The sequence below is a fragment of the Vulpes lagopus genome, chromosome 15, assembly GCF_018345385.1.
Source record: "Vulpes lagopus strain Blue_001 chromosome 15, ASM1834538v1, whole genome shotgun sequence".
Taxonomy (NCBI): Eukaryota; Metazoa; Chordata; class Mammalia; order Carnivora; family Canidae; genus Vulpes; species Vulpes lagopus.
Genome location: NC_054838.1, coordinates 39,129,827 through 39,155,712, shown reverse-complemented (window position 1 = coordinate 39,155,712; position 25,886 = coordinate 39,129,827). Strand labels below are relative to the sequence as shown.

The 25,886-nt window shown below is 39.4% G+C and overlaps 1 protein-coding gene and 1 long non-coding RNA gene across 6 annotated transcripts in view; one reads left to right on the top strand and one right to left on the bottom strand.

Moving 5' to 3' along the window:
• Positions 1-5,375: 5,375 nt before the first annotated feature.
• On the bottom strand, positions 5,376-10,306 carry LOC121476007. The gene is made up of 3 exons (XR_005983861.1): positions 10,150-10,306; positions 6,348-6,421; positions 5,376-5,494 (listed from the first exon to the last, which is right to left on the bottom strand). It is a non-coding gene; the product is annotated as an uncharacterized LOC121476007 (long non-coding RNA).
• Positions 10,307-10,613: 307 nt separating this feature from the next.
• NOX4 (NADPH oxidase 4) overlaps positions 10,614-25,886 on the top strand; it is a 165,338-nt gene continuing 150,065 nt past the window's right edge. For 3 of the 5 annotated variants that reach the window (XM_041730487.1, XM_041730486.1, XM_041730485.1), the window contains exons 1-2: positions 10,973-11,130; positions 11,805-11,900. In XM_041730487.1, coding sequence (XP_041586421.1) covers positions 11,074-11,130; positions 11,805-11,900 — 153 coding nt within the window. In that variant the 5' untranslated portion in view covers positions 10,973-11,073. Of the gene's footprint in view, positions 10,659-10,972; positions 11,131-11,804; positions 11,901-25,886 lie in introns of those variants that run through there. The other 2 variants (XM_041730488.1, XM_041730489.1) reach the window with 2 other exon arrangements.

The window sequence follows — 25,886 nt, the reverse complement described above, 5'->3', positions numbered from 1 at the left end:
TGGGGTAAATTTCTTGGTCCACCTTGACCTGAAGTATCTCCCTCGTTCATTATTCCCTGTGGCTTTTGTTACCTATGTTCAGAAGGTTTTTCCCTGTCGTCAAGAATTGTGTGTTCTACTCCATGCAGCTTCCGGGGACTGAATATTGCGTTAGACATTTAACAATCAGAGGCTCTGGTACACCAGACTTGTGATTTATTTGGTAACAAATTCCCTCAAAATCTTAGGATTCTTGTCTATTTGCTTATAGTCAGTTCCATGTGGAATAGCCACATTCGAAGATCTCTTTTGGATAAATTTCCATAAAGCCTATATTCATTCATCTTTAATTTATTCTCTTTTCTACACTGTTCATCTCTCTTCTCCTTAACTTAATATCAGCTACCTTAATGTCATCTGAAACTGAAGTCTTAGGAAGTTGGCTGGGAAGCCGGTAATCTTAAATTGATCTTTGCCCCTGGGCTGACTCTGAGTGTTATATCACGTTCTTTGGGAAATAGAAGCACCTGACTTTTCCAGTCCTCTAGGGCCTCAATTAATGGCATTTTAATCCATTCAATTGCATTTACAGACAGGCTCTACATTAGTAGAGCTACATTCCCTTCTATCTCTTTATGCAAATGGGTCATTTTTGTCTAACTTTATCTCATGTCTCTTGCAGCACTTTGCTAAAAATTCCAAGTAGCAGCCAACATACACCAAAAATATGAAATTTTTTTTTTTTACTTGATTCCCCAAAGCTATAAAGTTGGTAGCAATGTGGTCTGTTTCTAACTTAGCATGTATTTCCAAACAGCATAACTAGGGGCACCTCTCTTTAACCTGAGCATGGTTTTCTCTACCTGCTATACAATTTGCTAAACAAATGTCATATATTTTAATTTTTACAATGATGGTATTCCATTTCCAGGGGCCAGTTTCTAAAATAATAGAGTACAAGCTAAGCAGGTATAAGCTAAAATATAGAACCTGAAATCAAACATAATTTTTATTTCTTTCTCTCTTTTTTTAAAGATTTTATTTTATTTATTCATAAGAGACAGAGAGAGGGAAGCAGACATAGGCATAGGGAGAAGCAGGCTCCTCACAGGGAGCCCGACGTGGGACTCGATCCTGGATCCCGGGATCACGCTCTGAGTCAAAGGCAGATGCTTAACCACTGAGCCACCCAGGTGTCCCCTTATTTCTTTCTCTTACAACAATCAAGACGTGAGTTCAATGAGGGAGGGTAGCTATAACTCACCCATGGGGTTATCCAGATTCTTAATATCTTATTTCTTGATTACCATTTATTGTCTTTACCTTCATGTTCGAAGCATATTTCCAGCCTGTGTGAAAGGATAGAAAAAAAAGTGGAGTGCAAGCAACTTCCTTTGTAATAGGGATGTACACATCCCTTCTGCTCACATGGCATTTGTAGAAACATAGTGCCTACTCCTGACTGCAAGAGAGGTGAGGGTATGTAATAGCTAGCTGGGCAGCTATGATTCAGCTGAAACTTAGGGTGATTTATTACTAAAATGAAGAAGAGGGTGTTAGTGGAAGATTCTCAAACTCTGCCACTTCAGTGAAACCCCACTGATATGGACAATTGGGTAGCAAATAATTACATCACAGTATAATGTCTTACCATATGTAAATTTGAACTAAGAATTTGAAAGACTGGGGGAGGCATGGTGCTGCCACCAGTGGTCAGAATCGGATTCTAAAGTCTCCAAATAAAGACTTGATGGACTTGAAGAAAATGAAAAAAGGAAGAAAGAATGCAAAACTTTCCTCTTCACCAAAAGTTTTGATTGTACAATATGAAGCGGGAACTCAAAGTTGTAAGATCGTTCTGTATTTGTCAAGACATTTGATCCCATACAATATTTTTTCAAGATCACCTAGGCTACACATAATTGCATAAGTACATACAGACATTTAAGTTGCTACATCAGTATAGGTCAGTCGGTATGTGAGAATGAAAATAAAAACAATACTTGAAAATTTTCAGTCTCAAATTTTGGGAGAGTAGGACAAAAAGTTTGCCTGAAGGTTAAATACCATGAAAAACTGTTGAGGAGGAGGTAGACAAGGAGAAGTCTATTTCCTTTCTTTTATGTTTCTGAACTTATTTTCCATGAATTCTAACTTTAGCCTTTGCTACACTTTGGAAAATTAGAATAGGATTGGTGAGTTCTGATTTTTCATTTTGAAAATAAGCTCAACTGTCATTGCATGCTAGGTTCTCATTCAATTCATTCATTCAATATTTTTCCAGGATTTAAATAATGAAGAAAACTTTTCTGTCTTCAATGTGCTCACAGTTGAAGGAACAATCTAGAAAATGCACCAACAAATGCAGTTTGCAAACTGCTCAGAGAAAATAGACATAGTAGACGGTAGACACAGACTCACATAGAAGAGGTTTCTGATCCAGCTGGGAAGAATCCATTTGGGCCGTAAGAGGAAAGAACACTTGTTATGAGCTTGGAGACTAAGTGAGTACCATAGTACCACTAGTACCACTATGTGCCCGGAAGTAAGAATAGCGAGCACACATGGATAAAGATGGGAGAAAACAAAATCTATTTGGGGAAGAGAACTAAAGAAGTATAGAAGACCATGTCAGTGGAAAAATCAGTGTGTAAATATTATTGTAGAAGTTGGGAAATCATCTGGCATTCACTTCTTTAACTCGAAATAATTACTGAGCACTTATTCACATTCTAAGCCCTGTACTTGGCTCCGGAAGATAAGAATGAACAAAAACAGACATGAACTTACCTTTGGGGAGTTCACATTTTAGAACAGAGATGGAAATGAATCAAGTAAGCTCATGAATTAATATATAAATATAGGCTTTCAGGTTGTACAAAGGCTCAGTGATATTGAAGCATGTTTGTGAACACACATGGCTGAGGAAGGGTTTTAGCTTCCACTTAAAAAGTGGAAGTGATGATGCTCTCCAAAGCCTTTCCCTATTCTGATGTTGTTGTTGTTTTTTTTTGTAAGGTTTTATTTATTTATTCATGAGAGACACAGAGAGAGAGGCAGAGACACAGGCAGAGGGAGAAGCAGGCTCCCTATGAGGAGCCCGATGCAGGACTCGATCCCAGGACCCTGGGATCATGCCCTGAGCCGACGGCAGATGTTCAACCACTGAGCTACTCAGGTGTTCCCCTATTCTGATGTTTTTATGACTCTGACGTGCATATCATTTAACATAGATTCTAATAGTTATGACTTAAGATTTTTATGATATGTTCAGAAAGTGACATGAGACAAGGAAAGAAATCCAATCTTATTTCCTCAATATATCAAAGCTGTTTGAGGATGTAACCAGAAACATGGAAGCAGGTGTTAAGGATATCTTTTCGCCCCCCTCCCCGGGACACTTCTATTTAAAACTTTAAGAACAATAAAATAACACAAACATCCGGGAATTATTTCGTTAATGGCTGTATATAGGAAATCCCATAAATTTGTCCTGGATAAAAAGGACAAATAGTATCATAACCAATAGACTATACAGTCTTTTGAGAAAGTGTACCATCTTAGGAGTATAAAAGCCCACTGGTAAATCCCTCTATACCTCAGATGATGGGTGGGGGGGAGGTTGCCAGCCATAGCTCCATTTGGAGTCTGAAGAATTAACTCAAAACTCATGGAAGCCTTAGTTGAGAAATGCCAACATGATGTTGAGGAAGGAGCAGGGGTATTGGCTTCTGGGAATCTACTGCTTTATGCCTTGGTGATTGTGCTATTGTGATTTATGACAAGAAATATATGTTTCGTCTTGGTTCTCATTTCTGGCACAGAGCTTCTAAAACCCTCTCCTAAGAGAGGGAGGGGTGAGATAAAGGTGTCCTTTGTTATATTAATGAGGAGACTTTTGGAAAGTACCTAAGGATGAGGGCTGCTTGTCTGAGGAACCAACCACGTGGTTGGAAGGTTGGCACTTTTCAGTCTGATCTCCTCTTAGCCCCCCAGCCCCTGCCCCCAGAGGAGAGGAGAGGTGCTACAGGTTGAACGGATCACCAGTGGCCAGTCATGGTGATTGGGTCAATCCATCATGTGTATGTAATGAGGATGGCATAAAAACTCAGAAGGACAGAGTTCAGAGTTTCTGGATTGGTGAATATGTGGGGGGTGCTAGGAAAGTGGTGTGCCTACAGGGGGCATGGGAGCCCATCTTTTCCCCACACTGTTCCCTATGCATCGCTTCCATTTGACTGTCCCTGAGTTATTTCATTTTATTATAAACTGGTGATCTAGTAAGTTCTCTGAGTTCTGTCAGCTGCTTTAGCTAACTAATTGAACCTGAGGAAAGAAGGTGGTGGGAGCCTCTGATTTACAGCCAGTTAGTCAGAAGTACAGGTAACAACCTGGGGGTGAGACTGGCATCTGACATAGGGGACAGGGTGGGGCAATCTTGTAGGCCTGAGTCCTAAGCTGTGGAATCTGATGCTCTCTGGATAGGTAGTGTCAGAATTGAGTTGAATTGCAGGACATGCAGCTGGAGAATTGCTTGTTGATGTGGTGGGTGGGTGGGTGGGGGAATTCCCCTCCTTCCCATTCTCCACACACATTGGAATTGAGTCCAGAAACCTAAGAGTGACTTTGGGCAAGTTAGTTACTGTTCCTGTGCCTTCATACCCTCATGGATAAAATGGGGGTGATGATAAGAATGTCTCCACCCATCTCATAGAAGAAATTTGAGACTCAAATAATGAAAAATAATCAGGAGAGAGAGGGGAAGAGAGAGAGAATATAACAAATTTCTGTGGAAGCTAAAGGTATTCAAAATTTCTTACAATTATTATTTCTTTTAGAAAGAAATGAAGTTTTTTAAATGAAAATGGAAGTGTATGGTATTTTTGCTCATTTTTCATTTTAGAAGTTATCCTTCTTTGCAGGAAAATTTAGATAGTCTGTGTTGGTTTCACTTTTTCTTTTTTTTCTGTTTGAAATTTTGTTGGTCTGTGAAATCCAGAAGTTTGGAAAAGTGTTGTATGTAGGGCAATTCTAAACAAAAACTTACTATTATTCAGTTTTATTCAATGAAAACTATGTCCCTGAGACCCTTGGCAAGGAAGAGCCCCTCAGGAAACCAGTGAGAAATTCACAAGTCTGGGGACAAGTTCCAGACAGTGACTCATTGTCATTTCTATACAAAAACAAGTGTAGACCATCATCTGATTCAGTTATTTTGGAATGTCTACTCTGCACTCACACAGCTAGGTCAGTTCCTTGAGAAATAGTGAAGAAGCTGGAGGGGTTCTTATGCCCTCAAAGATGCTTCTTTTTTTTTTTTTTTTTTTTTTTTTTTGAAAATAAGGCTTACACTGTAGTTTGCTTTCTCTTTAATGTCAGTTACTCACATCTCTAGGATTCTCTGTCCACTCTGCCAGTAACACCCCATCCTAGGACAGTTTTCTTATTTTCCTCTTTTGTTCATAAAAAAACACCATATGGTCTCTTTTAATCTTGAGTTTAACAATTATCAGTCCTGATAATCAGATACAAGATAACATAAATAGTAAATCCAATCAAGTCACAAACGTGCATGGTTCCTGACTTCTTGGTTTCTTGCTAAGCAGGAGTCTTAACTTTCATTTTATAAGGTGAATTTCCTCAAAAATCCTACTCTAAGGCTGGCATAGCCAACCAGGGAAATAAAATTAATACCAATTAAGTTAATTTTGGTATGGTAGCAGGGCAAAAGATGACCACCCAAATATATCAGGTTCTAATCCCAGGAATCTGTAAATGTTCCTTTGGGGGATGGGGTGGGGGGAGGTATACAGATGTGATTAAGTTAAGGATCTTGACATGGGGAGAATATTTTGGATGGGGATGGGCACCCCCTAAATACCATCACAGGTGTCCTTAGAAGGGAGAGGCAAAGAGTGAGTTGACATACACAGACAGAAGAGGAGAAGTGACCCTGGAGGCAGAAATTGGAATGACCAGAATGGGGAAGAGGCAAGGAACAACTTTTCTCTTATAATCTCAGGAGGGAGTGCGGCCCTGTCAACACCTTGATTCTGAACTAATGGTCTGATTTCAGACTTCTGGTTCCCAGAACTGCGGGAAAATAAGTTTCTATTGTTTTAAGCCACTAAATTTGCGATAACTTGTTATACTGCCGCCCCAGGAAACTAATTTAGGTGCCCACTTGTCTCAACTGCATATCCTATGATCTGTGGTGTAGGTGGCACCTAGATCAAAGAGTTCTTGACCTATTTGTCCTTACTGGTAGTTAATTATCAAGCTGAGCAGAAACTTCTCTTATATTACCAAAGTTACACTTGAGAAACTGGAGTTTGAGACAGGTACAGAAACAAGGATAATATACTTACCTACTATTCACTCTGTATGTTTTAATCTTTGTCCTGAGTCGTGGAATAAAAATTAATAAGACAGGATCCTTGTCCTTGAGGAGGTTGATGAGGAGAGTTAGACACACACAAATTAATATGGAAAATGCAGTAATGATCTTATGTACAGAGTATTATGAACATGATGAAGAGTACATAGACTACAGGGTAAGTCTGTATGAGCCCACAGGAGAGGGGAGCTAGAAAAAATTTCATGTCAAAGGCATGCCTCTGAGCTGACACACAAAGGAGAGAGTAATAAACTAGGTCAAAGGGGTAAACTTTGATCAACTTTTTCCCAATGGATTTCATATTCTGACACTGTCTACCTTAGTGTTTATTAAGTCACAAATAAAGATCAAAAACATCGCCAGATGCCAAACAAGTTATAATCAGCATAGCATGGTCACTACTATTTTACTATTATTTAAGCCAAGAGCAAAGGTATTTGTCATTTGATTTTTTTTTCCTGTGAAGTCTTTTCTTGGCAAAACCGTGATTTGTTTTTTCATTATGATTTTTGGAATACTGATATAGCTACAGAACTCTCCTCATTCAAGTACAGTCTTTCCTATCTTGATAAAAACAGTAACTATTGCATTAAACAATCTGGCCTAGAGAAAATAATGTTGAAAAGAACCTCATTAATGAGAGTTCCTGCATAACAGTGCAATAGCTCTGTCCCCTGAGGATAGATAGTTTGCGGCATTATTTCCCTGTAAGGCAACATACACAGTTAGATAGGCCTCTTTTACAGAACTCCCACAAGATCAATGTAATAATCAACATTTGTATAGCATTCTATCATTCTACAAAAGGACTTTACAGAAGTACCTGATTATGGGTTGTTGGAACTGAAAGCAAATCCTGTTTTGCTATCTCAAGCAAGTTTCTCTTCTTTTTTGGATTTTTAAAATGTTTATTGTAATGTTCTTATTCTTCCAGCTAACATAATATTTTCCAGCTTTATTGAGATATAATTGACATATAACACTGTGTAAGCTTAAAGTGTTGATTACATTGATTTGGTGAATATGTTAATTTGATACTTAGCTATTGTGAAATGACCACCATTGTGGCTTAGCTAATACCTCCATCACCTCATGTAGTTATCCTTTTTTTTTTTTTTTGTGGTGAGAACGTTTAAGATCTATTCTCTTTGACAGTTACAAGTATATATTACAATATTGCTGGGGATCCCTGGGTGGCGCAACGGTTCGGCGCCTGCCTTTGGCCCAGGGCGCGATCCTGGAGAGCCGGGATCGAATCCCACATTGGGCTCCCGGTGCATGGAGCCTGCTTCTCCCTCTGCCTATGTTGCTGCCTCTCTCTCTCTCTCTGTGACTATCATAAATAAGTAATAATAAAAAAAAAGTTTACAATATTGCTAACTATAATCATTGTGCTGTGTATTCCATCTCCAGAACTTATTCATCATGTAAGTGAAAGTTTGTACCCTTTAACTAACATCTACCCATTTCCCCCTCCCTCTCAGGTGAGTTTAATCTCTTTCAGTTTCAGATTCTCTATTTCTAAAGTAGGGGCGCTGACTTTCACCAGGAGAGCTATAAAATGCATTAAGTGAGACTTTGTATAAGAAGTACCAAGGACAATGGCTGACAAGTAGTAGGTACATAGTAAGAGCTTGGTCCATTATTTTTGTCTTTTTTTTTCCCTAGAGGTAGCTGAACTTAAAAACAACAACAACAACAACAACAAACTTTGACCATCAACAAAGTGAAAAGACAACTTATAGAGTAGGAACAAATATTTGCAAACCATACATCAGATAAAGGGTTAATATAAAAAATATATAAAGAACTCATACAACTCAATAGCAAAAACTAAAAACAAGACCAAAACAAAATCCCAAAAAATTAAAACATGGGCAAAGGACTTGAATAGATCTTTCTCCAAAGAAGATATATGAGAGACCAACAGGTATATAAAAAGACGCTCAACATCACTGGTCATTAGGGAAATGCAAATTAAAATCACAATGAAACATTGATCCCATGCCTATTAGAATGGCCATCAACAAAAGACAAGACAAGGCATGGATGTGGAGAAAAGGGAACCTTTGTGCACTGTTGGTGGGATTGTAAATGGGTATAGCAATTGTGGAAAATGTATAGAGGAGTCTCAAAAAAAATTAAACATAGGACTTTAAGTGTATGATCCATCAATTTCACTTTTGGAAATATGTCCAAAGAAAATGAAAATGAAAATTAGAACACTGGGGATCCTAGGTGGCTCAGCGGTTTAGCGCCGCCTTCGGCCCAGGTCATGATCCCAGGGTGGTCCTGGGATCGAGTCCGATGTCAGGCTCCCTGCATGGAGCCTGCTTCTCCCTCTGCCTCTCTCTCTCTGTCTCTCTCATAAATAAATAAATAAAATCTTAAAAAAAAATTAAAACACTAACTGGAAAAAATATCTGCACCCCCATGCTCAGAGCAACATTATTTACACTAACCAAAACATGGATATAACCTAAGTGTGCACTGATGGATGAATGGACAAGAAGTTGTGGTGTATATCTATATACAATGGAATATTAGTCAGCCATAAAAAATGAGGGAATACTACCATTTGTGACAATGTGGATGGAACCTGAAGGCATTATGTTACATGAAATAAGTCAGACAAAGAAAGACAAATACTGTTATTACTATAAGAGAAATAAAACTTCTCACAAAAACAAACAAACAAAAAACAACTCACAGAAATAGAGCACAGACTTATGGTTATCGGAGGTAGAGGATATTGGGGAGGGAGTATTGAAGGAAGGTGGTCAAAGGCACAAACTTCAGTGATAAGATAAATACTAGAGATATAGTACAATATGATGACCATAGCTAAAACTGCTTTATTATATATAGGAGTTAAGAGAATAAATCATGAGTTCTCATCCCAATATTTTTTCCCCCTTTCTACTTTATCTATATAAGAAGATAGATGTTAGCTGATCCTGTTGTGGTAATCATTTCACAATACATGTGAATCAAACCATCATATTGCGTGCCTTGAACTTATACGATGTGTGTCAACAAATTCTTAATAAAACTGGGGGTAAAAAAAGAACTAGATCAATTAGGTCAAGAAAAAAAAAGTGTCTTTTATTTTACTCTTCTTCCATTGCTTCATTCCTGTCAAATCGTGGCAAAAACCAAACCATTTTGCTGGATCCTTTTTACCTCCCACCTATTGAACTTAGAGCTCTCAGATGGTTACTTAAAGGTGTAATTTGAGAGAAGTATCAGTGTGTCCCAGAATTTGACCTTTCCTAGCAGTGACCCTCCTTGGGTTCTCTGCGTGGTCTTTTTTTGTGTCCTCTAGGTATCTTACCGGCAATATGAAAAACAGGGTGTTATTTATAAGTAGTATCCTTTTTAACCCCAGAAAGATTTAAAGCAGTTTTCAGGGTTTGATCATGCACGAAACAGGATAGTCCTTTATCTCAGAGAAATGACAGGCTGCTAGAAAGTGGACTGCAGGAAATGTACCGTACCCCTGACGTGGATTAATTTAAGTTTTGAACTGAGGGTTACTGTCATTAATCATTTCATGAAATTAACTGCAGTAAGTACCTTGCTGTAGTAAGAGAAGAATTTATGACATTTTAGTTTCAATTACATGTTATGGCACGTGTTGTAAAATGGAACTGTTTAAAAAAAAAAAAAAAAAAGGCTTGAAAGCCACGAGATTAGGTTACCCTTTTCTGCCACTTGTTGGTTGTTAAAGTTTGGAGAATCCCTGACTTCATAAACTTTTGCTGCACACTTACTTTATGCATCAGACATTCTTCTTTATGAACGATCCCCCCCCCTTTCCTCACACTGATACTCCCTGGTGTAGGGTCGGTGGCCTGTGTCCAGCCCAGACTCTTCTCACCGCTCCCCAGGCCTCTGGTGCAGGCTTGAGAGGATTCCCATTGCTAAACAGACCGATACTAGGTAATAGGACGCACTTTTCTAAACCGAGGGAATCTGAGCTTCCCTATAAAGCCCCCTGGGAATTACGTCAGCTTTAACCATCAAACCGCTGGGCTCTTTTTAATGCAGGTTTTCTCCAATGGCTTTGCTTGGACACGGGGTGAGGGCAGGGGCCGAGGGAGGCAGGTGGGGGGGCCGCAGGGCAGGGTGCGAGGAGGCGTCCGTAGGGGCGGGGTGGGGAGCCGAGGGGGGCGGGAGGAGGCGGACGCTCCCACACGAAAGGCTATTTCCGGCTCCAATGTCCTTACGGAGCCTCTGAGTTGAACGTTTTGGGGGCGAACGACCGGTGCCCGAGATCCAGGTGTGTGCGAGTGGACGCGGGCGCGGCGCGGCCCGGGGGGGGGGGGGGGGGGGCGGGTCTGCTCCGGCCGGGACCTCGGAGCGGCTCAGCCTCCGCGACCCGCTCGCCCGCAGACAAAGGGGCGCGCGCGGAGGGCGGACTCGCGGGCGGGGCGGGGCGGGGCGGGGCGGCGGGCGGGGAGCGCGCTCCGAGCGCCGGGCGGGGGCCGCCGGGGCCGCGGCGCAGACCCCCGCGCGCCGCACACCCCGCCCGGCCGCTCGGCGCCCGCCCCCGCGCTCCCACCCGGGCCTTGCCCCCGCCCCTCCCCCGCCCCTCCCCCGCCCCTCCCCCGCAGGCCGCACCACTGCAGCCGCCGCCCGGCCGCCGCCGCTCCTTCTCGGGCGGGCCGCGGAGAGCGCAGCGCGGGGCCGGCGGCATGGCCCTGTCCTGGAGGAGCTGGCTGGCCAACGAAGGGGTTAAACACCTCTGCCTGGTAGGATGGCGGGCGAGGCTCTCCCTGCGGTTCGTCTCTGCGCAGCCACCCTGATTCATCCTCCGAGCGTGCGCGGGTGGGAAGCTGGAAGAAGCTTTGCCTCTGATTCGGACATTCTCAAACTAACAAAAACTTTCCGCTGTTCCTACCTGGAGACAATAACGTGCCTCCCCCCCCCCCCCCCCCCCGCCCCATCCCCGCTCCAAATGCCTGGGAACTCTCCTGCACTGCCCTGGGAGAGCGGACGTGGAGGAAGGGAGAGGTGATCACTTGTAGTGAACACGACTTTTTCTTAACCCTTTAAACATCCCTCCCCACCCCCACCCCACCCCTTTGCTCTTTTCCCGAATTGCTTCTGTTTTGCTGTTGCATTGTAGGGACGCGCGATGCCCGGACTCCTTCCTTAGTCCCATGTACTGCAGGGGACACCTGCAGATCCCTTAGGAGACCTCTTTGCCACCCAGATGCTAGATCTCAGGTGCAGGGACTGAGTAAGGTCAGATTTGCTTTCCCCTGAGTGGCTTTTCAGCTTGCTGGTTAATTGAAAATGCTTTCTGCGAGTCCTAATCCAGCTTCCGCTGAAAGTACTGTGTCTGACGAATGCACTTGAGGTTCCCATTCATCAGATAATGTTTATTTTTAATTTTTGTTTTCTCTCTCTCTGTATGATTTAGTTTATCTGGCTCTCCCTGAATGTTTTGCTTTTCTGGAAGGCCTTCCTGCTGTATAACCAAGGGCCAGAGTATCACTACCTCCACCAGATGTTAGGGGTAAGTGGGACTTGAGCAACCTCTTAGAATGGGTTTAAGGTGGGCAGACATTGCTACAAGGCTTGGTCAGTTCTTCCATTTGTTAAACTTTGTTCACTTCAGAAAGGTTTGCCATTCCCCAGTGGTCAGGTTTTCTTGTCTGTCGTTTACACTGGTCTGGGTTAACATGATTGACGCTTTTAAAGAACCAGAGATACTATCTGCCAAAGTCAAAGGAATGAACCTGCCAGACCAGGCCGGTAGTGCTGAGAGAAGTTGCTGCATCTTGCCAGCTGCCAAGAGCCTTGAAGGATCTGCTTCAGGAGCAGGACCAGCCAATGACAGGCTGTTAGTTTTCACTGATCAAGACTTCAGCCTGCTCATAAGCTTATTCAGAGGATTTCTGCACTGTTTCCTTTAACCGACAGTCCTCGCAAAGTATGTGTCTAATGCAGTTATTCATTTCTAGGCATTTCTCAGCTTCTTACCCTAGGTTCCTGGTTGATCTAATAATTGGTTCCAGTGTTCTGATCTAATATGAGAATGATATTGTGCAGAACTTTGCTCCAGTTTATCTCGTGTTGATATTTTTTCTCTTCTCTATTCCATGACATTTCTGATCTCATTCTTTCCATTCCCTTCCTACTGGACTCTTCAACAAAAGACAGAGGCACCGAGGACATCTTACTTTGTGTTAGGAGGTAGCATTTTCTAAGCAACAAGCAAAAAGTGTAAAACATTGAAAAATTTCAAGGCATCTGAAAAAGTAGATTTTGTCATTCGTTTTCATTGGGGAAGAGATCACATTCTGAGTAAGAAATGCATTATTCCATGGATTTTCTTTTCCATGGTTTAATCATTATTTAAAATCATGATTCGTTCCCATGAATTCGGCGGTACCAGCCCTCCATTTCCTACTTTACAGTTACAGATCTTATTTATCTTTAAACCTCAGCTCTGAAAGTAGTGCTTGGCACATTGCTAAGACTGCAATAAGTTGAGGCTGAATTAATTAACCAATATTTTGTTTTATACAGTAAAGTACATTATTAGTCATACGTTGATATTTTTAAAGTTTAACACCTATTTTTTAAAAACTTATTTTTTAGAGCTGTTTAAGGCACAGTAAAATTGAGAGTAAGGTACAGAGATTTCCCCTACCCCCACACGTGCATAGCCTCCCCCATTACCAACATCTCCTAACAGTATAATGCATATGCTAAAATCGATGAACCTACGAGGACACATCATCACCTAACACAGGTATTTTTAACTAAAGGGTTGAAAAATAGTCTCAAAAATTAAACTCATTTTATTGGTAACTTTTTAAAAAAATATTATTTTAGAGAGAGAGAGAGAGAGAGAGCACAGCGGGGAGGGGCAGCGGCAGAGAGAGAGAGAGAGAATCACAAGCATACTCTGTGCTGAGTGCTAGTCTGGTGTTGGGCTCTATCCCATAACCTTGAGATCCTGGCCTGAGCTGGAATCAAGAGTCAGGTGCTCAACTGACCGAGCCACCCGGGTACTTCTCATTTTATTGGTAAATCTTAAATCCCAATATTTATTTCTCTTTTTCATCCAACCAACCTTCCATTTAATCGTCTAGCAAACTGTCATGAAACCCATGCTTTTCAGATGGGCACATAGAAAGTGAGCCCTTACCCCTACCTTCAGATTGCTTACAATCTAATGGAGAATTGAACAAGTAAATATTTATAATTTAATAAACAACCTGTCTTTTTAATTTTTTTCTCCTAGAAAGTCCCCCTTAGGTGTGAATTAGTAAACACAAGATTTTTCAGTAGGAGATATCTGAACTATTATGTAACTATCTGAATACTTTGGAGAAAACCCAAAAGAGTTATGATAGTAAATTTTGCCATCAAAAATGGTAAATTTTGCCATCAATGGTAAATTTTGATGAGGAGATATTAGTATTAATATACAATCTAAGAATAGACTATTTGAAACCACAAATGAACTTTGAATTTCAGCTCTATGATATAATATAAGCTAAAATAATAACTTAACTTAAAATTATGTTAGAAACCAACAAGTTAATTTTTATGAACTTGGATGCTGTGTGATAACTTCAAATTTATTTTGGTGACAAGTCAGACATAATGAAGAGTATACACACATGCACATATATTACCCAACTAATGAAAAAAAAAATATGTTTTGCCTCTCTCTATCTCCATCTCGCATTAGTGCTTTTGTTTGAGTAATATGACAGCCTACTAAGTTTCAATGGTGAGGCCTGGAGACCAGCTGGCACATAGTAAGGGTTCAATAAATATTCATCAGATGAATGAAGAAAAACAATGATAAAAGGACTAAATGGAAAACCATGAGTAAAAAGTGCAAGAAACAGAAGAGAGAGGTCATTGTCAATTAGTTTTTATAGAAACATAAGAATGATCATAAGAATGAGTTGACCCTTAAGCCTTCCTGTTAGGAGTCAGCATTGTAGGAAAAGTCACTGTGGGGAAGGCTTGATTTTTCTCCTTGCCATCCTGCTGAAAGATGAAAGATGATTTCCAGACTTTACACTTTTCAGTAATTACTTATATGATGATTTTCTAGGCATTAATTTATCTAAATCATTTTGAAATTTTTTCAGTCTATATTGCTCTCCTTTTGGGTGAAAAAGGCTCTATCTATGGTTTTACTGTTTGCTTTGTGCAGGAGGACTTAATTTTATTTGTCATAGGCTTATCTTTCCTAATCTTTTGAGGACTATGGTATTACCTCATAAGAATTTGCAGGCATTTTCCAAATCACAAAGAATATAGAATATAACAATAGATATAATTAATTTTAAAATAAATATTGCTGGCTCCCATGTTTTACATGTTTAATAATGATGCTTCATTATTATTAACTTAATGTCTTACATAGAGCATCTTAGAGCCTACCAAATACTCAAGAGAACAAGGTCTTGCTGTGATGAGTTTTAGGAAGCCTGAAAAAGACTTAATAAGTATTTTGATATTACAAGTCTCTCTCTCTCTTCTTTTATTAAAGATTTTGAAATTTATTTTAGGGATCCCTGGGTGGCGCAGCGGTTTGGCGCCTGCCTTTGGCCCGGGGCGCGATCCTGGAGACCCGGGATCGAATCCCACATTGGGCTCCCGGTGCATGGAACCTGCTTCTCCCTCTGCCTGTGTCTCTGCCTCTCTCTCTCTCTCTCTCTCTGTGACTATCATAAATAAATAAAAATTAAAAAAAAAATATTTGAGAGAGAAGGAGAGAAAGAGAGCATGAGCAAGAGGGATAGAAGGAGAGGGAGAGAATTTCAAGCAGACTCTGCGCTCAGCCCAGAGCCCCACAAGGGGCTCCATCTCATGACCTTGAGATCCTGACCTGTGCCGAAACCAAGAGGCAGATGCTTAATCGACTGCACTCCCTAGGTGCCCCTTTAAGTCTCTTTAAGGTGAATTTTAGATTCAAAAAAATCATGACGGTATTCTCAGAAATGAATTTACTACCACATTAAAACACAAATGGAAGCAGTACCTCCAGTTGTTGAATATTTTGATAATGTTGAGTATAAAGGTTGCTGTTAATCATCTTTAAAAGGAAGGTAATAACAGAGTCGTGGGAGTATTAGGGGAAGAAAGGGTCCAGAGATTATAGCCCATTTACAAGAAGGCGTAAACACTGAGAAGCAGTTAATTCTTAGTAGTTTGAAATCTCTGCTTTCTACTTTCAACTGTTTATTCCTGTGATGTGCCAGATACTTTACAAATATTTTATTTGAGCTAGGAAACCATTCTTCCCATTTTACACATGGGGAAATGTAGGCTGAGGAAGCTGATGACTTGTTCAGTGTCAGAGCTAGGGTGTGATTGCAGTCCTGTCTGGCCTCTCTGCTTTTTCCTCAGGCTACACAGATTTTTCTAAACCACTTCACCGGCCCATCTCTGATACTCAGGCCACTGGTTACTCATCATCAATGCTGCCCAACAGAAATGTAATAGGAGTCATGCAATTCAAATTTTTTCTGTAGCACGTTAAAAAAAGTAAAAGCCAGTGACATTAAATTTAATAATATATTTTATTTAAAATTGTATATCTAAAATATTGTAATAGTTTGAAGCATTCAATACGTAGTCAATATTTTTAAAAATAGTAATGAGATAGTCTATGCTGTTGCCTATTCTTTGAAATATAGTATATATTTTACACTTGTGCACATCACAATTCAGTCATGAGATTTTCATCTGAAATACTTATGTTTGGCTTCATAAAATTTTATAAATTAAAAAGTGAATTCACATACCTAAGCTGTTCCAAACATATTTAAAATTTTTCTAATAACACAAAGGACTATCAGTTTTAAGAGTAAATTAAAAAAAAAACCTAATAAACCTAAAAATCCAATTTCTTGGTGGGCCTAGGCACATTTCATTTTTTTTTAAATTTTTTTTTAAATTTTTATTTATTTATGATAGTCACAGAGAGAGAGAGAGGCAGAGACACAGGCAGAGGGAGAAGCAGGCTCCATGCACCGGGAGCCCGACGCGGGATTCGATCCCGGGTCTCCAGGATCGCGCCCTGGGCCAAAGGCAGGCACCAAACCGCTGCGCCACCCAGGGATCCCCCCTAGGCACATTTCAAATGCATAATACCTGTGTGCAACTAGTGGCTACCCATTTTGGACAGTATAAATGTAGACGGTGGGGGAAGATATTTCCACTTCCATGGTCATATGCGCTTATCATTTTGTTTTAAGCAAACAACTGGCCAACCAGCCCAATTAAAAGACATCAGGATATGGGCAGTCCTTTTCCTCTCCCTCTCCAAAACAGGAGTTGATATTGGATAGGAAGTCTTGGGCTCTAGTTATTGGTGTGTAACCCTAAAAAATATCTCTGACTTCTCCCTAATCGTCTGAGCTTTTTGGTGGTGGGAACCTTTGAGAATGAAGGTGAAATTATTTGATTTTCAGAACTAGTGGATCCATTTTTTATTTATATTTATTTATATTTATAGGATGCTAGTTGATTGTTCTCAGACCAGAATTAACGATTTAAAAAATTGCATAAGAATTGACAGGGAAAAGGAGATCTCCACTGATGGAAGATAAAACAATGTTGAGGTTAGTATGTCTTAGTAGGAGTTTTCATCATGACTGTTCTTTGCCAGACTGGTCTGATCCAGACCTGGAGGCAGCATGGTCACGGCTGGTTTATGCCTGAGTTAATGTGCTAATCAGACTGTGCACTTCCTAGGAGATGTTTAATTATGACATGCTGTGAGTTTTGGAATCTTAAAATTAAGCTAAGAATAATAAAAAAATCTTTTGAGGGAAGCCAACACACACACACACACACACACACACACACACGCAAGCAAACCAAACAATTACCCCCTCCACTTCATAACAACCTTTTAAATAAGGGAGTATTTTGATTTTTTAAAGATGAAATCTATTTTTGATTTATTTATTTTCAAGGAACAGACAATGTAGTTGTTGCTCTTTACTAGAAAGTCCTAATGTGTTGTGACCGACCTTGAGAAATTTAGTTTCCTAGATTTTTTTGAAATGTTGGAGCAATTTAACACAAAATATCATCCATGGAAGCCCCCATACTGAAGTTCATCTGTTTCTGAGTTTGTATTTCTGACATTTTAATAATTAACAGATATAATTTAATTGATAAGAACATCTTAATTTAAGAAGAGAGTGTGTTTTATGGTAACAGATTCAATGTGTCTTGGTTTTTTATTTTTTTTTTCCTCCCAAAACTAACATTTATATATGGACCATTCAGTTTCAACCTATTTATTTTCATGGTGCCATGTTGAGAAATTTATTTATTTATTTTTGTCTCACAATTATTATTTCATTTTTTAAAAGGTTTTATTTTTAAGTAAACTCTACACCCAACAGCTGGAATTTACAACCCTGAGATCCAGAGTCATATGTTCTACCAACTGAGCCCACCAAACGCCCCTCACAATTATTATTTTAGATTGACCCCATGGTCATGAAAATCTTTTTTTTTTTTTTTTTCTTTTTAAAACCCTTTTTTGAGATATCTATGTTAGTTGGAAGAAAGCTGTGAGAATTGACATATTTTCGAGTCTCACAGCGATGATCTTTCTTTGGTTAATCATCCTTTCAGTGATTAAGAAACATTAACTAATTTACCCTCTCAAAAGTCCTAGAAGTTATATCATAATTAACAATTTTCAGGGACAGAAATCTGATGTCATGTGAATTTGTTAAGGTCAGAGATTAGAGTGTCTGTACAAATGGACCTAGGATTTTAAGTCAGTATTGGTTTCATAGCTGGCCCAGGCAGTTTTATTTCTGCTGAGAAGGAATATATACCATCTGTCAGCTTCAGGAAAAGCTTGATCATTAATTCTTTCCACTTATTGTATAAAGTGTTAAGAGTTACTACCTAGATTTGCCCAGATATGCATTGTGGTTTCAATACAGGGTGTATTTTTAACTGAGTGGTGTTTTTGATTTTTTGTTTTTATTCTTAACATTCTGCTATTTGAAAATACTTTACTTACTGTTTACTGCCAGGTGAAATGACTTATATTACTGTGACACAAGCATTATACTCTTAATCTGTTTTTTTTTTTTTTTTTCTTTTATTGGTGTTTAATTTACCAACATACAGAAAAACACCCAGTGCTCATCCCGTCAAGTGTCCACCTCAGTGCCCGTCACCCATTCCCCTCCAACACCCGCCCTCCTCCCCTTCCACCACCCCTAGTTCGTTTCCCAGAGTTAGGAGTCTTTATGTTCTGTCTCCCTTCCTGATATTTCCCAACATTTCTTTTCCCTTCCTTTATATTCCCTTTCACTATTATTCATATTCCCCAAATGAATGAGAACATACACTGTTTGTCCTTCTCCGATTGACTTATTTCACTCAGCATAATACCCTCCAGTTCCATCCACGTTGAAGCAAATGGTGGGTATTTGTCGTTTCTAATTGCTGAGTAATATTCCATTGTATACATAAACCACATCTTCTTTATCCATTCATCTTTCGATGGACACCGAGGCTCCTTCCACAGTTTGGCTATTGTGGCCATTGCTGATAGAAACATCGGGGTGCAGGTGTCCCGACGTTTCATTGCATCTGAATCTTTGGGGTAAATCCCCAACAGTGCAATTGCTGGGTCGTAGGGCAGGTCTATTTTTAACTCTTTGAGGAACCTCCACACAGTTTTCCAGAGTGGCTGCACCAGTTCACATTCCCACCAACAGTGTAAGAGGGTTCCCTTTTCTCCGCATCCTCTCCAACATTTGTTGTTTCCTGCCTTGTTAATTTTCCCCATTCTCACTGGTGTGAGGTGGTATCTCATTGTGGTTTTGATTTGTATTTCCCTGATGGCAAGTGATGCAGAGCATTTTCTCATGTGCATGTTGGCCATGTCCATGTCTTCCTCTGTGAGATTTCTCTTCATGTCTTTTGCCCATTTCATGATTGGATTGTTTGTTTCTTTGGTGTTGAGTTTAATAAGTTCTTTATAGATTTTGGAAACTAGTCCTTTATCTGATATGTCATTTGCAAATATCTTCTCCCATTCTGTAGGTTGTCTTTTAGTTTTGTTGACTGTATCCTTTGCTGTGCAAAAGCTTCTTATCTTGATGAAGTCCCAATAGTTCATTTTTGCTTTTGTTTCTTTTGCCTTCGTGGATGTATCTTGCAAGAAGTTACTGTGGCCAAGTTCAAAAAGGGTGTTGCCTGTGTTCTCCTCTAGGATTTTGATGGAATCTTGTCTCACATTTAGATCTCTCATCCATTTTGAGTTTATCTTTGTGTATGGTGAAAGAGAGTGGTCCAGTTTCATTCTTCTGCATGTGGATGTCCAATTTTCCCAGCACCATTTATTGAAGAGACTGTCTTTCTTCCAATGGATAGTCTTTCCTCCTTTATCGAATATTAGATGGCCGTACATTTCAGGGTCCACTTCTGGGTTCTCTATTCTGTTCCATTGATCTATGTGTCTGTTTTTGTGCCAGTACCACACTGTCTTGATGACCACAGCTTTGTAATACAACCTGAAATCTGGCATTGTGATGCCCCCAGCTAAGGTTTTCTTTTTTAAAATTCCCCTGGCTATTCGGGGTCTTTTCTGATTCCACACAAATCTTAAAATAATTTGTTCTAACTCTCTGAAGAAAGTCCATGGTATTTTGATAGGGATTGCATTAAACGTATAAATTGCCCTGGGTAACATTGACATTTTTACAATATTAATTCTGCCAATCCATGAGCATGGAATATTTTTCCATCTCTTTGTGTCTTCCTCAATTTCTTTCAGAAGTGTTCTATAGTTTTTAGGGTATAGATCTTTTACCTCTTTGGTTAGGTTTATTCCTAGGTATCTTATGCTTTTGGGTGCAATTGTAAATGGGATTGACTCCTTAATTTCTCTTTCTTCAGTCTCATTGTTAGTGTATAGAAATGCCATTGATTTCTGGGCATTGATTTTGTATCCTGCCACGCTACCAAATTGCTGTATGAGTTCTAGCAATCTGGGGGTGGAGGCTTTTGGGTTTTCTATGTAGAGTATCATGTCATCGGCGAAGAGGGAGAGTTTGACTTCTTCTTTGCCAATTTGAATGCCTTTAATGTCTTTTTGTTGTCTGATTGCTGAGGCGAGGACTTCCAGAACTATGTTGAACAGCAGTGGTGAGAGTGGACATCCCTGTCTTGTTCCTGATCTTAGGGGAAAGGCTCCCAGTGCTTCCCCATTGAGAATGATATTTGCTGTGGGCTTTTCGTAGATGGCTTTTAAGATGTCGAGGAAAGTTCCCTCTATCCCAACACTCTGAAGGGTTTTGATCAGGAATGGATGCTGTATTTTGTCAAATGCTTTCTCTGCATCTAATGAGAGGATCATATGGTTCTTGGTTTTTCTCTTGCTGATATGATGAATCACATTGATGGTTTTACGAGTGTTGAACCAGCCTTGTGTCCCAGGGATAAATCCTACTTGGTCATGGTGAATAATTTTCTTAATGTGTTGTTGGATCCTATTGGCTAGTATCTTGTTGAGAATTTTTGCATCCATGTTCATCAGGGATATTGGTCTGTAATTCTCCTTTTTGGTGGGGTCTTTGTCTGGTTTCGGAATTAAGGTGATGCTGGCCTCATAGAACGAATTTGGAAGTACTCCATCTCTTTCTATCTTTCCAAACAGCTTTAGTAGAATAGGTATGATTTCTTCTTTAAACGTTTGATAGAATTCCCCTGGGAAGCCATCTGGCCCTGGACTCTTGTGTCTTGGGAGGTTTTTGATGACTGCTTCAATTTCCTCCCTGGTTATTGGCCTGTTCAGGTTTTCTATTTCTTCCTGCTCCAGTTTTGGTAGTTTGTGGCTTTCCAGGAATGTGTCCATTTCTTCTAGATTTCCTAATTTATTGGCGTACAGCTGTTCATAATATGTTTTTAAAATCGTTTGTATTTCCTTGGTGTTGGTAGTGATGTCCCCTTTCTCATTCATGATTTTATTAATTTGAGTCTTCTCTCTCTTCTTTTTAATAAGGTTGGCTAATGGTTTATCTATCTTATTAATTCTTTCAAAGAACCAACTCCTGGTTCTGTTGATCTGTTCCACAGTTCTTTTGGTCTCGATATCATTGAGTTCTGCTCGAATTTTAATTAACTCTCTTCTTCTGCTGGGGGTGGGGTCTATTTGTTGCTTTTTCTCTAGTTCCTTTATGTGTAAGGTGAGCTTTTGAATTTGAGATCTTTCCAGTTTTTGAATGTATGCTTGTATTGCGATGTATTTCCCCCTCAGGACTGCTTTTGCTGCATCCCAAAGATTTTGAACGGTTGTATCTTCATTTTCATTAGTTTCCATGAATCTTTTTAATTCTTCCTTAATTTCCTGGTTGACCTTTTCATCTTTTAGCAGGATGGTCCTTAACCTCCACGTGTTTGTGGTCCTTCCATATTTCTTGTTGTGATTAAGTTCTAATTTCAAGGCATTATGGTCTGAGAATATACAGGGGACTATCCCGATCTTTTGGTATCGGTTCAGACCCGATTTGTGACCCAGTATGTGGTCTATTCTGGAGAAAGTTCCATGTGCACTTGAGAAGAATGTGTATTCAGTTGAGTTTGGATGTAAAGTTCTGTAGATATCTGTGAAATCCATCTGGTCCAGTGTATCATTTAAAGCTCTCGTTTCTTTGGAGATGTTGTGCTTAGAAGACCTATCCAGGGTAGAAAGAGCTAGATTGAAGTCACCAAGTATAAGTGTATTATTATCAAGGTATTTCTTGAGTTTGGTTATTAATTGGTTTAAATATTTGGCAGCTCCCACATTCGGGGCATATATATCGAGGAGTGTTAAGTCCTCTTGTTGGATAGATCCTTTGAGTATGAGATAGTGTCCCTCTTCATCTCTCACTATAGTCTTCGGGGTAAATTTTAATTTATCTGATATAAGGATGGCAACCCCTGCTTTCTTTTGAGGACCATTTGAATGGTAATCTTAATCTGTTTATAGTAGAGAGAGACTCAGAATTTTAGAGTTGGAAGTAAGCTTTGGTATCTTAGACTTCTTCCTCATTTTCTCAAACAGAAAAATGAGATTGAAATGATTTGCTCACCATTACCTACTGAATGAGTGGCTTGGTAACTATTCTAGTCCATCGATCTTCAGTCCAGTAGTCTGTTATGATGAACAACTTTGTGTACATATGTAAATTTTTTTTTTTAATTTTTATTTATTTATGATAGTCACACACAGAGAGAGAGAGAGAGGCAGAGACACAGGCAGAGGGAGACGCAGGCTCCATGCACCGGGAGCCCGATGTGGGATTCGATCCCGGGTCTCCAGGATCGCGCCCTGGGCCAAAGGCAGGCGCTAAACCGCTGCGCCACCCAGGGATCCCTGTACATATGTATAAACAAATTAAACCCCACACTGTATAGATTGCTAGCTTTCCATCTTATGTGAAATTATATTTAAAGGTGTTTAGCAATTTTTAAGAAGTTAAGGAAAATTATTGATTTTGCCCTCAATATTTAACTGAATCCTTACTGTATACAGTAGAATGACAACTGTATAATTCTCTTTTATCAATACCAAACAAAACTGTATAGAATTGGAGGGTGGAATTAGTTTCAGAGATTTTTCAGATCTACCTTCTTCATTTTGTTACTAGTATTAGTAACATCAGTAGTAGGTTACATTCATTGAGGACTGTCTAAGTACCAGGCATTAGTCTAAGAGCTTTGTTTGGACTAATATATTTAATCTTTCTATCCATCCTTTGGAATATATATATATATATATGGAATATATATAATATATATGTATATACATATGTGTATATGTGGAATATATATGGAATATGTATATATACGTATATGTATATGTGGAATATATATGGAATATATACACACATATTTATATGTTTTAAGATTTTTTGTTTATTTAATAAGAGAGAGAGAGAGAACATGAGTGGTATAGGGGATGGGGTCAGAGGGAAAGGGGGAAGCAGACTCCCCACTGAGCAGGGAGCCCATTGCAGGACTTGATCCCAGGACCTCAGGATCATGACCTGAAGCAAAGGCAGATGTTTAACTGACTGAGTTCCCCAGATGCCCCTGGAGTATATATTTTTATTTTTAGCTGAGGAAATGAATTAGGGAAGTTCTGTAGCTTGTTATTGAGTGACAGAAGTGGGGCTCCAGCCCAAACATCCTGATTCCAGAACTTGTATTGCTAACCATTGTGCTCCTTTGCCTCTATGTGACATTAAAATAGGCCTAACTATATGGAATTGCCATTTTGATAGATAAAAATGATCAAATATCAGCCATTTCCTATAGTTCAACCTGATAACAACTGTTACCATTTACTAATCACATAGCATGTGCCAGATATATTCTTTGCTCTTTCTTTTTATAATCTCATTTGTTTCTTATATTTAAATTATCCTTGTGAATAACAACCCTGGAAGATAGGAGGTATCACTTTTTAGGGAATTGAGAAACTGAGATTCTGGGTAATTAGGTAGCTTTCCTCAAGTCATCCAGCTAACACCTGAAGAAGCCCTATTTGATCCCATATTTGTGTCATACTGAAGGCCATGTTCTTAGTCATTGTGTTGCACCAGGGAGGTTCTGAGAGAGATGGGGTTAGAACCTGAAATTTCCTACACTTGCCCGAGGTTCTTATGCATCCCACCACAGTGGCTTTGCATCGGGCTGTCTATGTATATGTATATGTATGTGTGTATACATATGTATATGTATATGTGTGTATACATATGTATATGTATGTGTGTTTTTGTATCACTAAGTACTCGATCAGAAATGAAGATAAGAATATTGTTTATCGATTGTTCTTAGACCCAAGGCAGACTCATACACCTCATCCTCACTGATGTCTCCTGTGTTCATTTGTTCAGGCTTCTGTCACAATGTACCCCAGACTGGGTGGTCTAAACAACAGAAATGTGTTTCCTCACAATTTTGGAGGCCACATGATTTGTGCTGTTTCCTGGGGAATGCCCCACCTGAGGAGAAGGCCTGTAGAAGGACTGACTGTTATATAGGGACTTTATGGATTGATTTAGTTCATTTAGCTCATTTGGTAGATGAATTTAGTAGAGCTAAATGTCTTCTTTATCCACTCAGTCTTCTAATCTTGTTAATTTTTCTAGTTTATCATGTTAAGCATTGTGGTGATCCTAAAATTGATTTTAAAAGTGCCTCTGGAGGGGAAAACCAAATAAACAATCAAACAACAATCAAACAAAGATCATGGACCTTGGAATTCTATGGATATGAGTTTAAAACCTAGGTCAGGCATTTATCTCCCTTTATGATTTTGATTTTGGTAAATTACTCCCCTGAGCATAAGTTTAACTCATCTGTGAAGTTGGGCTTAACTTTTCCCCTTACTTATTTGTTAACATTGCATGAGAACCTGTGGGTGAAATGTGTAGCACTTGGTGCATAGGTACTCAGCAAAAAATAGTTATTACTGTAATGAAATAATATTAGTTAGCATTAATAGTATTAATAGCACTGAATAGTAATATTAGAAATTATTTGTTGACAAATAAAAATAATAAAAGGAATTCAGAAGTATATAAAGATGAAAGGAACCTGCTGAGCATTTAGCAGATAGCATTAGGACAGGGAGGCCTATCCTTTCCTTTGGTTGACCTCTGGTTGCCTCTTCGATCCTGCTGAACAAAACAAATATCTATTGCTATTTGTAATTGACCCAAATTTGTAGCAACGTGGTTACTATGACTGTGTGGAATTTCAGCTTGAAGTAGAAAGCATTTCATTCAAAAAAGCACTTGTTAATTTTCATTGAAACTTGGAGTCTTCAACAGGTAGATGGGTGAAATAATACCTATCTCACAAGGATGTTGTGAACCTTAAAGTTAAAAGAAATGATAATAGTGAGAGCCAACATTCACTGAAATGTTCTCATTGACACACATTTTATTAAGTTCTTTATACGTTCTATAAAGAGTAAGTCTTAACTAGCCCACAGGGTAGGTTCTACTACATAAGAGGAAGCTAACACCCAGAAATTATAAATAACCTGCTCATGAGTAAAGTGTTCCCTCAAATGCTAATTTTCCTCTTTCCTTCCCTCCTGTCTCCTTCATAGCCACAGACAGTCCTGTACCCACACTGAAACATGATGAAACTGTTCTTATTTCAGATTGTTTTATTGAGGATTAGGTGATATAAAAGATAAGGAAGTACTTTGAAGAATTGAGAACATGGATGTGAAAAATGGTTATCATTTACTGTTGCTATGTTCTGTCATTCTTCCCAGCCTTTAAGGCTCCAGCCACCGCACCATGACAGAGCTCCTCTAGGAGCTGTCATAAAGGACAGTCAGGGAGAAAGGAATGAGGGAAGGTTTTGTCTTCATGACCAGAAATGTGGCAGACACACTTTAACCTCCAATATGTATTACATTTACAGTATTAACTCTTGAAATGGAATCTTGAAGGTCTGTGACATGTTGTAATTATTA